The 13,756-nt window shown below is 46.3% G+C and overlaps 1 protein-coding gene across 1 annotated transcript in view; it reads left to right on the plus strand.

The window, feature by feature from the left end:
• The first annotated feature begins 11,035 nt into the window (after positions 1–11,035).
• Positions 11,036–13,756, plus strand: part of ssh1a (slingshot protein phosphatase 1a) — an 83,293-nt gene continuing 80,572 nt past the window's right edge. Inside the window, exon 1 of the mRNA XM_039771826.1 lies at positions 11,036–11,096. Within this exon, the coding sequence (XP_039627760.1) occupies positions 11,052–11,096 (45 nt within the window). The 5' untranslated portion in view covers positions 11,036–11,051. The remainder of the gene's footprint in view (positions 11,097–13,756) is intronic.

A 13,756-nucleotide genomic window follows, 5' to 3' on the forward strand; every position in this document is an offset into this window, starting at 1 on the left:
CAAAGTTGCTCTAAACTCATTTCAGTACCATACAGTACCTACGTCAATAAACATCTGTGTGTGAGGATGTAACATTAATGATAAAGTACAGATGTAAATGGATTTGCAGAGTACTGTACAATCAAACAGAGCTAACAAGGACAGATTGAACAAAAAGCTCCTACTGGACGTGTGTGTAGCTTCAGGTGCAGCTTTCCATATCGGCCTGCCGCTGCTGCAGTTGTATTGTGGCGAAACAGCACAAGAAGTGTCTGAAGATTTGTCAGGAGGAGACTATGACAGTGCTGATTTTCTCATTTTTTGCTTCTCCTGCTCAAGCTGAATCCATCACATAGACTCGTCTTCATCTTCTCAAGGTAAGAAAAACCGATACATAAACTGTCTTTAATTACAGTATGTACTATGCATACATACTGTACAAATAATTTCACTCAGTCCAATTCAGAATCAGTAAGTGAAATTTATTTCTTTAACTGATTAATTTTCTAGTTCACAGTTCTGCATTATATATGACCATTAGGTTCAAAAGTTGTATTACAATGAAAATTAGTGAGCAGTTCAGCAACAATCAAAAATGAGAGACAAAGCCATTATTGAATTTTTGAAGACAAGGCCATAAGAAATCATCTTGGTATCTTAGAGAGAAGTTATTAAGCTCCGAGCTTAGCCGTCTAGGCCTGCAGAAAAAAGCGGAGGTCAGAAATGGATTTTGAGCTGAGTTGCTCTTCCTATGGTAAAACTGTTAGTGAAAAATCTGTTTATCAACTTAAGAATATAGCAAGTGTCAGACCTTTTTTGTCTCTTTATATTGTGGAGGATTGCCGACTTCCCATGCCGGTTCACACCCCCAGGCCGCCAGGAGGAGCTCTCCCGACAGCAGGACCATGCCCCGAGGTCCAGCAGGGCCTTATGGACTTTGTAGTGTTTTAACACAACCCTGCTGGATACCTTGGGGGCCACCAGGAGTCGCTGTAGGGGGGCTTATGGGTTCTTTTATGCCCTATGACCCGGGAGTACGTCAGGGTCACATGACAGGAAGGAACAACGTGCTCCCGGGTTAAAGAAAAGGACTGATTGCCCTGACCCGGAAGGAGTAAGGAACTATGGACTGTCGGGACAGGAATACCTCCGGGTCAGGGGCTATAAAAGGACGGTGCCTCAGTCCAGACACCGAGCTGAGCTGGGAGGAAGGGTGGCTAAGTGTCTGGGCGAGGAGGAGACTTTATTGTGTTGGTTTATTGTATGAGTAGTGTGGAGGGTGCTTGGTGCACGGAAGAACAAAATAAAAGGTTCTGGACTTTTACCTGGTGTCTGGAGTTGTACCTGAGGGTTCAAGGGTGCACTACTGCCCCCTACTGTCACACTGGCGTAGTCGGCAGGATACTCTGGCCGTCTGTTGGCAGAGGACCTGCATTAAAAACAAATTTTGTGTGGGCAGACAACCCTCGGGGGATTCCCCATCTTTTCACGGAGGTGCAAACACCACCCGCTACCGAAAGCTGCACTGCGCGCCATCCCGTTCTGCAGGAAAATGGGCAAGAAGACCGGGAAAAAGAAGGTCAGTCCCAGCTGGCTGCAGGGCCTGACGGATGCCGAGAGGTCCTGGACCTACCTGACCGGGAGTGAGGAGGACCGAGAGCTAATTCGGGCCGAGTTAGCCCGGGTAGCGCGTCAATCAGGACACGGACCGCTGTCGAGCGCCTCGGACTCCCTAGATAGTCCGTGGGTTCTGCCATCCCCAATGGAGGGAGCTGCAGGTGAACCGCCCGATGTTTCGGGTTTATTCTTGTCATGTTTTGTAGACGCCCGCTGAGAAAATCACAGCAGCGTCTCGGATGACTGCCTCATGCTCCAACAAAAGGGTCGCGGCTCCCAGAAGGCAGACCAGGACACGAGACGGCTAGCGACGGCTCCCCACGAGGAAAGTCCAGACACCGAGCTGAGCTGGGAGGAAGGGTGGCTAAGTGTCTGGGCGAGGAGGAGACTTTATTGTGTTGGTTTATTGTATGAGTAGTGTGGAGGGTGCTTGGTGCACGGAAGAACAAAATAAAAAGTTCTGGACTTTTACCTGGTGTCTGGAGTTGTACCTGAGGGTTCAAGGGTGCACTACTGCCCCCTACTGTCACAATATATATATATATATATATATATATATATATATACATACAGTATACAGTCGACCCTTGACATACAACATGCGAACAACTTGACTTACGACCAACATTTTGCGTTACAACCCGAATGCGGTTATGTGTATCCACTTGTGCGATTGTGAACAAACAACCGAGAGCGTTTGTGAGCGTCAGTCGGAGCCCAGATACATGTGTTTGTGGATGTAATTTCGGTCAGTGCAGTGATTTATCTATATCTATATCTATATCTATATATATATATATATATATATATATATATATATATATATAATTCACTAAGACCATGGCAAGCAAGACGCATAATTGCTAAGGAAGGAAGAGAAGGTAACGAAGGTAAAGAAAGCGATTGTTAAGGGATGTTAGCTAGCGGGCTGCTGTGGCACATGATGATTTAATCAGGCTGAGTCAGCACAGGCTTGCTTTGGATTGTATTATTACAGCAGTTCACAACACGGCCAGCTTTGAACTGAGTGCTCGACTACTTTCATTATTAACTTGAGAAACCGCGATCGCAATCGAAACGAAGAAGGAAATTGTGCGGAAATATGACAGTGGCGTTAATGACCGATCTCGCTAATATGTACAGCATATCGAAATCCACCATCTCGACAATTTTACAAAGAAAAGATTTGCATAAGGAGGCTCCTTCTAAACAACACCTTCCGTTTCATTCTCCTCCTCCTCCTTTCCTGCAGCCCAAATTAAATGGTGAGTACAGTATGAAATTGTTGTTTCTGGTAGGCTAGGCACTTTTTATAACTTTTTGGTTAGTACATTAGAAAAATTATTGGTGTTTTGGTAAATTATGCGCATTATACAACCCTTTTTATTATGAAAAGGTTAAGTAAGTGTTGCTGTGGGAGGTTCGGAGCGCATTATGGGTATTTCCATTATTTCTTATGGGAAAAATAGTCTTGACTTACAACCAACTTGAGTTACAACCAGCCTTCGCAAATGAATTGAGTTCGTAAGTCAAGGGTCCACTGTATACACTAGGGGGCACTGCCCCCGGATCGCTTCGCTCGTCCACCCCAGTTTGGTTATCCGGTGTCACGCACGCGCGAGTAGGAGGCCGCGGATTGATTCGATAGCACCTGGGAAACCATTCCGCCAGGGAATGGCGGGTATTAACTTTCTCCCTCTGCTTCCTCATAGAAAGAAAGACCTTCCTGCACCATAGGCCTGGATTGACCGCAGTGCGATACTTCCGCCCTTCCTCCGCCATCTTGCCCTGACGTCATCCTTCCCATCCTCCCTTGCGGTCCTTCCCGCATCCTCCACTTCGGCTCCTCCCCAATAAAATGGCGCGGCCAGGAGTCGGCGCGCGCGATATGAACTGTTTGTTTATAATTTTGACCTGTTTTTTTTGTTCTGATTTACAATATACGGGGCCGGAAAACCCCAACCCTTGCTACTGTCTCCTCGGTCCTTTACAAGTGGCGAGTCGGCAGGATAGAGATCCCGGAATGACGGAGGGACAGGACCTCAACACGGTGCTGCAGGCCATGAATGACCAGCTCCAGGCGCAGCAGCTTGCGCAAGCCGCCACCACCCGGGAGCTGGAGGCCACGAGGCCAGGTTAGTGGAAGCCCAGGGGCGAGACCAGACCCGCCCAGGCAGCCGCCTCCTCCTTTGGTTCCGATGGGCCCGCCGGAGGACGCCGATGCCTACCTGGGCATGTTTGAGAGGGCGGCCACCCGAGCGAGTGGCAGCGGTCCGAGTGGGGCGCCCATCTTGGCGCCATACCTGAAGGACCAGCTGCGGCCTATTATGACCTCCCTGAGGAGGAGGCCGCTAACGACCTCCTCAAGCCCGAAATACTGGCCCGCTACGGCATTAGCCCGGGCCAGCAGGCGGCCGAATGGCGGAACTGGGTCTTTGACCCTGAAAAGCCCGCTCGCGCCCAGGCGTTCGAGTTCTGGGGCAAGATGGGCGCTGGCTACGGCCAGAGGCCCGACGGGCGGAAAGTGGTCGGCGGGTGGCCTGTGAAGGCCTGGTCAATGCAATGCCCAGTTCCCTCGCCCAGCAGGTCGGGGACACGCCTATCAGAACATGTCGGGCCTCCTCGGCGTCCTGGAGCGTCAGTTGGCGGTCCTCCGACTTGGGGGTCAGAAAAGCCTGCTCGCGGGAACCGGCAGGGACGGGCGGCCACCCCGAGCCCCTCGACGCGCTGCAGAAGCGCCAGCCAGAGCCAGAGAGGCGGGTCCGCCGCGCTGTTTCAAGTGTGGCGAGACCGGTCACCTGCTGCCAAACTGCCCCATCACATGCGCCCGGAGCCTATGGACTGCAGCTGGACATCGGGAGAGGTATTGTACCCGCCGCATCCCTTGGCGAGTCCGAATCGGGAGTGGTGTTGCTAAATGGGCACGCCGTGGTGGCTTTGTTTGATTCCGGCAGCAACATTACCATTGTTGCTCGCCCTTTCGTCTTACCGCAACCGTGGTTAAAACAGCATTTGTTGGTCACCTGTGTGCATGGGGGACTAGGTCATATCGTTCGCTCACTGCTATGTCACCTGGAAGGGGAACCAATCAAATGACGGTCGCTGTGTTACCTGACCCCCTTCCCAGTGATTTGGGACAAGACTGGTCTAAAAGAATCAAAGCAGCGCAGGCCCGGTGTTACAACCGCAACTCCGTCCTCAGGGAGTTCCGCCGGGGACCGAGTTATGGTGCTCGTCCCGACCTCCCACTTTCGCTGCTCGCTCACTGGCAAGGGCCTTACGAGGTTAAGGAGAGAAAAGGACTCGTCGACTATTTGGTGAAACAGCCCAATCGTCGACCGAGTGAGAGGATCTATCATGTCAACCTGTTAAAGCCCTGAGAGATAGAGAGGAGCTCCCAGCTCCGTAGGTCACTCTCCCTTTTCAAGCACAACTGCCCTTAACCTCGGCGAAGAGCTGACCCCAAGCAGCGGCAGGAGTTAGCCCAAACACTCCGAGCCATCCCGAGGTAGTGGCGAGTCACCCGGCCGGACGCGCTGATTGAGCCGCGATATAGTCACGGAGCCCGGGTAATCGTCCGGGAGAGGCCCTACCGACTCCCGGAGGCAAAACGCGCAGAGGTCGAACTGGAGGTGAAACGTATGTTGGACATGGACATAATTGAAGAGAGCCATAGTCCCTGGTCCAGCCCTATTGTCCTCGTCTCCAAGCCAGACGGCTCCTGGAGGTTCTGTAATGACTTTAGACGTCTGAATCAGATCTCCAAGTTCGATGCCTACCCCATGCCCCGCATTGGCGACCTCCTTGAGCGGCTGGAGTGCGGCTCGATATCTGACTACCCTTGACATGACAAAAGGGTATTGGCAAATTCCTTTAACGGCATCCGCAAAGGAGAAAACGGCCTTTAGCACCCCTAGCGGGCACTGGCAGTACAAGGTCCTCCCATTTGGGCTGCACGGGGCCCCGGCGACCTTCCAACGTCTGGTAGATAGAGTGCTGAAGCCCCACCAGTCCTATAGCGCCGCCTACCTGGATGACGTTGTCATCTATTCCGCACCTGGGAGGAGCATCTACTGCAGGTCGCAGCTGTCCTCCGAACACTGGCTAAAGCCGGCCTCCGCATAAACCCCCGGAAGTGTTTTTTTGGATTAAAGGAGGCCAAATATTTAGGCTACCTCGTGGGACAAGGACAGGTGCGGCCACAGAGCTCCAAAGTTAAAGACATCTTAGAATGGCCCCGTCCGAGTACCAAGAAACAGGTGCAGGCTTTCTTGGGGCTTGCGGGTTACTACCGCCGGTTTGTTCCTCGTTTCTCGAAGAGCAGCACCCTTGACTGACCTGACAAAAAAGGGCGCTCCCCTATACGTGGTGTGGACCGACAAAGCAGAACACGCGTTCAGTGACCTAAAGAAGGCCCTAACGTCGGCACCTGTGTTACGGACGCCCGATTTTGGGCTCCCGTTTATTCTCCAGACCGACGCTTCGGACACAGGCCTGGGTGCCGTGCTGAGCCAAAGCGTCGATGGTGTCGAGCACCCTGTGATGTACCTTAGCCGGAAACTGATGGACCGGGAGACCCGGTACGCGGCAGTGGAGAGGGAGGCCTTGGCCATTAAGTGGGCAGTGACCCACCTCCGTTACTACCTGCTGGGTCGCGAATTCGCTCTGGTGACTGATCACGCTGCACTTCAGTGGATGTCCCTACACAAAGAGTCGAATCCGCGGGTCACCAGGTGGTTCCTGGACTTACAGCCGTATAAGTTCACTGTCACTTATCGGCGGGGCACCCTTCAGGCCAATGCCGATGCCCTCTCTCGTATTCACGACCTCTCGGTTAGGTCCGCCCGACCTGACGGTCCTGGGCTAAGGGGGGGATCGTGTCACGCACGCGCGAGTAGGAGGCCGCGGATTGATTCGATAGCACCTGGGAAACCATTCGCCGCCAGGGAATGGCGGGGTATTAACTTTCTCCCTCTGCTTCCTCATAGAAAGAAAGACCTTCCTGCACCATAGGCCTGGATTGACCGCAGTGCGATACTTCCGCCCTTCCTCCGCCATCTTGCCCTGACGTCATCCTTCCCATCCTCCCTTGCGGTCCTTCCCGGCATCCCTCCACTTCCGGCTCCTCCCCAATAAAATGGCCGCGACGCCAGGAGTCGGCGTCGCGCATTATGAACTGTTTGTTTATAATTTTGACCTGTTTTTTTGTTCTGATTTACAATATACGGGGCCGGAAAACCCCAACCCTTGCTACTGTCTCCTCGGTCCTTTACACCGGATATGCAATTAAAAGAGATTATTTTCATGGAAATTGTTACATATGCATTATTTTCACTTTTACTTTAAAACTTTAGTAATAAAACAATATTTGGAATTAACTTTTCTTCAAGATCGTATTGAATTTTGATTCTGTGTTTGGACTTCGTGACAACACACCGTATAACTGCCTGTGAGTGAATATCGTTTCTTTCTCTCTAATAAATAAAATAACTTTTTCAAATGTTTGTCCATGCTCTTTATTCTTCACTTTATCGTTGACGTGTCATCTAGAATGTATAAAATTATTGTCCTGATAAAATTTATAGGAGCTGAGAGCACAGGATGTGTGTCTGCCAAAAGCATTCACACGACTGAGGTTCGATGACCGTGGTCTTGTTTGAAAATAGTTGTGAGTAGGGCGTGACTTGAAAAAATCTCATGTTAAAAGTCTCTGTCTCACAGGACTTCATACCGCAACAACGTTTTTGGAACCTTTTAATACTCGCTGGAAACACAAATTAGACAATCTACAAGTGTCCGACTTAAACTTTAAATCCAAATAATATATTCAATCTCTTTCGCTGTTCCATTACCAGGTAATAATTTCCATTTGTTTGCGCTAATGCGATCTTTCCTATCCTGTTTTTATCCTCTAACATGCTCTCCTTCTGTACCACGCCAACATTTTTTAATTCTTTATGACGTTCTACTTTGTTATCATCAGTCTCATCTAGTCTTTATTCTTTATTTCCAACCCCAGACGTGGACTCGTCATGCGGGACTTATAAGTGTCTCTCTGTGAAATTCACGTCTCGTCTCCTTCTAAGATTTTTTTTTTATTATGTATGTTTAAATATATATATATATATATATATATATATATATATATATATATATATATATATATATATATATATATATATATATATATATATCTAAGTTGCGTAAAGGCCATCTTATGAGATACTTTTTAAAAGCTGAAATCAAATAACACCAAAAATGACTTGGTCTGTTGCATATAAAGTCATTTGAAGCGTGGCAGCTTATCAATGAATAACACAAACTCAAGATTCCCAAAACAGGACCTTCAGCTTTGGATCTTCAAACATGTGTACCAAAGCCTGTCCACCAGAGGGCTCATAAGCGGGAGTGAGTGGTCAGCCTCTTCTTCTCGAGAATCTTTCCAAAAAGGTTTGCGGCTTCCAGCGCACAGCCCCAGTGGATGGTGAGTCCATAACCTCCATGTCCATAATTGTGGATAACCTTTTATTAAAAAAAAAAAAACAACAACAACCAGTGCTTTGTTTGGAATAGTGGCTAAGACTTTGGACTTGAAACCCTGAGGTTGTGGGTTTAAATCCCACTAATGATGCTGTGTGACCCTGATCAAGTCACTTGACCTGCTTGTGCTCCAATTGGAAAAGACAAGAAATGTAGTCAATTGTATGTTACATGTTGTGCATCACCTTGGGCAAAGGTGTCAGCCAAATAATAAGCACACCATTTGTTTTAAATAACACCATTACATATAGTTAGTATCATTCTGTGTATATAATTATTATTTTTTTTTTTTTTACAAGAGTGACTTTGTTCAGGGTCACTCAGTGAGCTTGCAGGCTTTGGGTTTCCAGACCAGTTCCTTTGTCAGCAGACTTCACTGCTTAAAGTGTTTAAGCTGTTGGAGCAAATGTATATTTTATGAATAACAGTGCTGAAAAGGGGCAGCTTTGGCTTTTTAAACCTTGGGCTCAGTAATCTTCTGCATACAAGCAAAATTGGATGTGGCATGTAAAGGCCTTACCACCGATACTGCCAGGATTGGCTGCAGCTCCCTACAAACACAAAGATGGCCAAGCTGGTGTGGGAATATTAGGTCATGTCATTATTGCCTGGTTCACCTCTCTGTAAAAACATCTGCAGCTCCTGTTTTTAGCCACAAGATCCACCATTACCAATCACTAGGCCAGCTTTTCTTAGAATTCCTTCTTGTGATCAAGTTTGCTAAAGCCTCTGTCCACATATTTTGAATGTACATCATTATGTTTACAAGATCATGTAAAGGTACACTGCTCCCTAAACTGTAAGGCACATGTGGCCCCTTAGACCAGAGTACCAATTAGACGCAGTGACATTGGTTCTTTTTAATTGGCATATTTCCAACTATCTCTTTCACTATCTCCAACAGGGTTGGCTTTACCATACTGGCGGTCAAATATCATACACTTTCTACTCTCGTGAAAACTCTAAGTGGGGGGCCCACCCTGTTTTTCAATCTTCTAGCCATGTCTGACTCATGTGAAACACCAAGATTGATAAACACTCCCAAGTTATTGAACCACCATGTATGATTCATGCAAAACCCCATGGGGAAGCTCTTTGATCTGATATTAATGTATGACTTGTGCAAAACCCCAAAGAATGCTCAAATACCCCAACAATACTTGCTCTTTCATGCAAAAATATATAGAACAACTGCCTTCAAGACTCCATTGTTTGGGCACATTTTCTGTTTTGCCTATTGCAGAAGAAAATCCAGAGCCAGCACTGGTTTTCAATAATGTGTGGGACAAAAATACAAAATACTGACCTTTATTCCTATTCTGGTAACTGAAGTGCATATGGCCGCAAGGCTGGTCTCAGAGCACCTATATTTTCCTAATATGTAAACGGCAGATGCTTTAGCATCACTGGATTGTGGCTATATAACTGAGTGCGAGAACATCTGATATGCTTGGGTTATCCTGTCATACTGTTCCTTCAGGATAACTCCTTCCCCATTTCTCCCATCACCATGGTAAAATAATTTGAATCCATCTCCGATCCATCAGGCCTTACTCCCCTACCATCTGGTTTCTTGCACGCAAAATATATCAACCTTCTTTCTCTCCATCATATCAGCTAAACCTCTCCCTTTACCAGTCATACTGCCAACAATCAAAGTTCGTACCCTCTGTTCCACTCTTTTTACCTTCCTCTTCTCTCCCTACCGCCGGACACGTCTCCCCCCTCTTCTTCTCCTTCTTTGGCCAACAGTATCCCAATTTCCACCAGCACTCTGTTGGTTAGCATTACTGGTGGTGGCCGTTGTTAACCCAGGCCTCAACTGATCCGGTATGGGAATCTGTATTGTTGTCCACATATTGATCTGGCAAAATTTTACACCAGATGCCCTTCCTGACGTTACCTTCCCAATTTATCCGGGCTTGGGACCAGCACAAAGAAACACTCTGGTTTGTGCATCCCAGGTGGCTAAGTTCTTCTATATTAGGATCAGTAGCAATTCTAAAATGTCCCAGCATGAATGTGTGCACAAGTGAGCTATGTGACACAGTGGCATTGTGCCTGAAATTGCAGGGAGAGGCTCTACCCACAGCCTTGATTTACTTTAAGTAGAGTTGGAAATGTTAGGTTATGTCTTGTAGTGCAGATTCCATAAAAACATTAGTAAAGTGAAAATGGTCAGTTGTGTTGAAAAGTGACATAAAGGTAGTGTGTTAATTGGTCTTAAAGGCCTGTTTGTATAAAATGATGGACTTCATTTGAACCAGTGGTCATTGCTCATACAGAAGTCAAAGGAGTTTGTTTTTCAATTTGCTTTATATTCCATTGCAACTGTTCTCATTTACCCATTCCTTATCCTGGGCGGCATGGTGGCACAGTGGTGGCGCTGCTGCCTTGCAGTTAGGAGACCTGGGTTCGCTTCCCGAGTCCTCCCTGCATGGGGTTTGCATGTTCTCCCTGTGTCTGCATAGGTTTCCTCCCACAGTCCAAAGACATGCAGGTTAGGTGGATTGGCGATTCTAAATTGGCCCTACTATGTGCTTGGTGTCTTTGTGTGTGTCCTGCGGTGGGTTGGCACCCTGCCCAGGATTGGTTCCTGCCTTGTGCCCTGTGTTGGCTGTGATTGGCTCCAGCAGACCCCTGTGACCCTGTGTTTGGATTCAGCAGGTTGGAAAATGGATGGATGGAAGGATTCCTTATCCTGTCAAAACTGGGACCAGTGAATCATTTCTAATAAAATGAATACCAGCCAAGTCACCATACATACCTGATAATCACATGAGGCAGTCAGGATAACAACAGACCAGCATGTAGGTACCTGGAAGGATCATCAGTGAATTGTGTTTTAGCAGCATCCAAAGGCAGAAGGACAATGGAGCCACGGTGCGGCCTTGAATGTAAATACTTGACAGAGAATGACTACAAGGACTTGCTGTGGACAACGCTGTCCAAATATCCAGGTAGGTGACATTGGGCTTGATCGATCTATGTAAGAGGATTTCGTGAGAATAGAACTAGCCAGCTGAAGAGCAGTGTAGTTACTCAGCAATTAGCTGCAAATAAGGAGTTGTGAATATGAGCCAGGGTTAGGCTCCTGATTATTTAGTCAAGGAGCTTTACTAAATGGATTATGGGCTGATATCAGCATGCCATTTCACACAGGGGGGTTATTTTCCTGTGTATGTTTTTTGTTTTGTATTGCTAGATTTACATGTGTTGGACTTAAACTGTATTTTTGAATACACCCAAATGTTTACCTCTTTATGAGCTGTCATTTTTGAACTGAACTGTTAAATAACCATTTGATTTATTAAAGGATATAAGTTCACCAACAACTATATCAGACATGTCAAAATGTAATTGCCCCCTAAAAATACTACTTGTTTGATTTTACCCTTTAGCCGCAACAACTGCAATCAAATGCTTTCTGTAATAGGAGATCAATCCTTAAAAATTCTGACCCACTCTTCTCTACAGACTGGTTTTAATTTAGTCACACTGGAGGGTTTTCAACTCTGTACTGCCTATTTAAAGTCCTTCCACAACACTTGCTCTTGTGCTTCTGGCTGTTGTCCTGCTGCCTAACTCGATTGCACTCGAGCTTAACGTCACAGGCCAATGACAGGACGTTCTTCTTCAGTTCTTTCTGGTAGAAAGCTGAATTCATGCTATCCTCAGTTATGGCAATTTGTCCAGGTCATGAACAACCAAGCATCCAAACACCATCCTATTTCCACCAGAGTGTTTGATGGTTGGTGTGATGCTGTCTTCCTAAACGTTCCACTTTTGACTCCTCAGTCCACAGAACATTATTCCAAAAGTTTTGGGGGTAATTGCGGTGTTTTAGGCAAATGCTAAACAAACCTTTATGTTCCTATTGTTTAAGTAGGAGTTTTTGTCTTGGAATTCTCCCATGGATAACATTTTTACCCAGTGTCTTTCTAATGATAGAGCTATGAGCACTGACATTAACTGAAATGAGAGAGTCCTGCAGTTCCTTTAGATGTTTGTCTGAGTTCTTCTGTAAATTCACAGATGAGGTTTCTATGTGCTTGTGGAGTAATGCTGCTAGCCTGGCCTCTCCTAGGCAGACTTACCATTCGAAGTGTTCCAAGTTTTCTCCATATGCAGATGGATATCACGGTGGTTTGCTGGAGTCTCAGCGTTTAATGCTTTGTAACACCTTCCCAACTGATATTTTGCAATAACTTCCTTTCTCTGGTCTTCTAAAATTTCTTTTAATCGAGCAGTGGTTAGCTGCTTGTTTAATCCTTTTAGCTAGTTTTACATTACTGGGAAGGTTCAACTGAAGTGAAGCAATCAAGCTTGGGTGTTGATAGTCTTGTTTAACCTGTTATCTTTTAAATTTGGTACTTCGGTTGATGTCCGAAGGGGGTAATTACTTTTTCATTTGGGTGATTTGTTGGTGAACATTGTAAATCAAATGACCATTTAAAAGCTGTATTTTGTATATTTATACTGAATTTGGAGATCAGAAACAATTAGGTGTTGTGAATAAGCAAAAATAGAGGAAATATGGCATAGGCAAATACATGGAACTATATATATATATATATATATATATATATATATATATATATATATATATATATATATTGTGGAGCCGACCCGGACACAGCCAGGCGGACATGTTGTTTTTCACCACCACACGTATTTATTATATACACTATATACAATTATGAGGTGTCACTCAGACACAGAATAAAGTGCACAAACCCTAAACACACAGTCCTGGCCACTCAATGCCTTTTCTTTGGGCCGCCTCCACAATCTCTGCTCCTGCCTCGTCCTTCTTCCACCCGACTCCAGCCTTGAATGAAGGGAGACGGCCCCTTTTATATGCTCCCGGATGAGCTCCAGGTATATATATATACTAGCCATGTGCGCGTGTTAACGTTGTCTGTGAAGGGCTCCCTGTTTAAACGCGGCTGCCAGTCGTGAACTGGGCCCTTCGTCACACAGCATTATGATTTTTTATAAGGGAAACAAAATTACAAAAGAGAACCCTTGGACATTGATTCAATAGGAATGGCCTACTCAGAATCACTGTCCAAATAGTAATTATGTGGTGGTGTAGGAGCATTTCTGCTTCTGTCTGTTCACAGTCCATCTCGTTTTCACGACGCTATCATTTCCTCTCACAATGTCTTCTCAACCTTTCTTCCAATCTCGCAGGTTGCTTTGTGGCAATCCAAAGAGTAAGGCGATATACACGGAGCAATGGTTATAAAAGGGGGACACATAGGTATCCAGGCTTTTTAAAGCATAAATAGGGATCACGTCACTGACATGTGAGCAAGCCACGGTACAACTGTGAGACACGTAGCACTCGCCGGCTACAACATAACAATAATAATTTCCGGAACATGCTGTTACGTTGTCATTCATTTTACCCACTGTCTTTCTTTCATTCATATGTTGTGTAGGCACGTACCTTTTATCTTCGGCAATCTCATTCTCTAACCAGGCCTCAGGAGCTAACCAGCTTAACACTGTCCACCACCCCTTTCGTTATTCCAGCACAATGTTGACATCCGTGAGTAACAACAACGTACTTATCTGGAAGGTGGTCTACGCATGCGTGGAATTCGCGAACAAA

Source organism: Polypterus senegalus, chromosome 12, assembly GCF_016835505.1.
Source record: "Polypterus senegalus isolate Bchr_013 chromosome 12, ASM1683550v1, whole genome shotgun sequence".
Classification (NCBI taxonomy): domain Eukaryota; kingdom Metazoa; phylum Chordata; class Cladistia; order Polypteriformes; family Polypteridae; genus Polypterus; species Polypterus senegalus.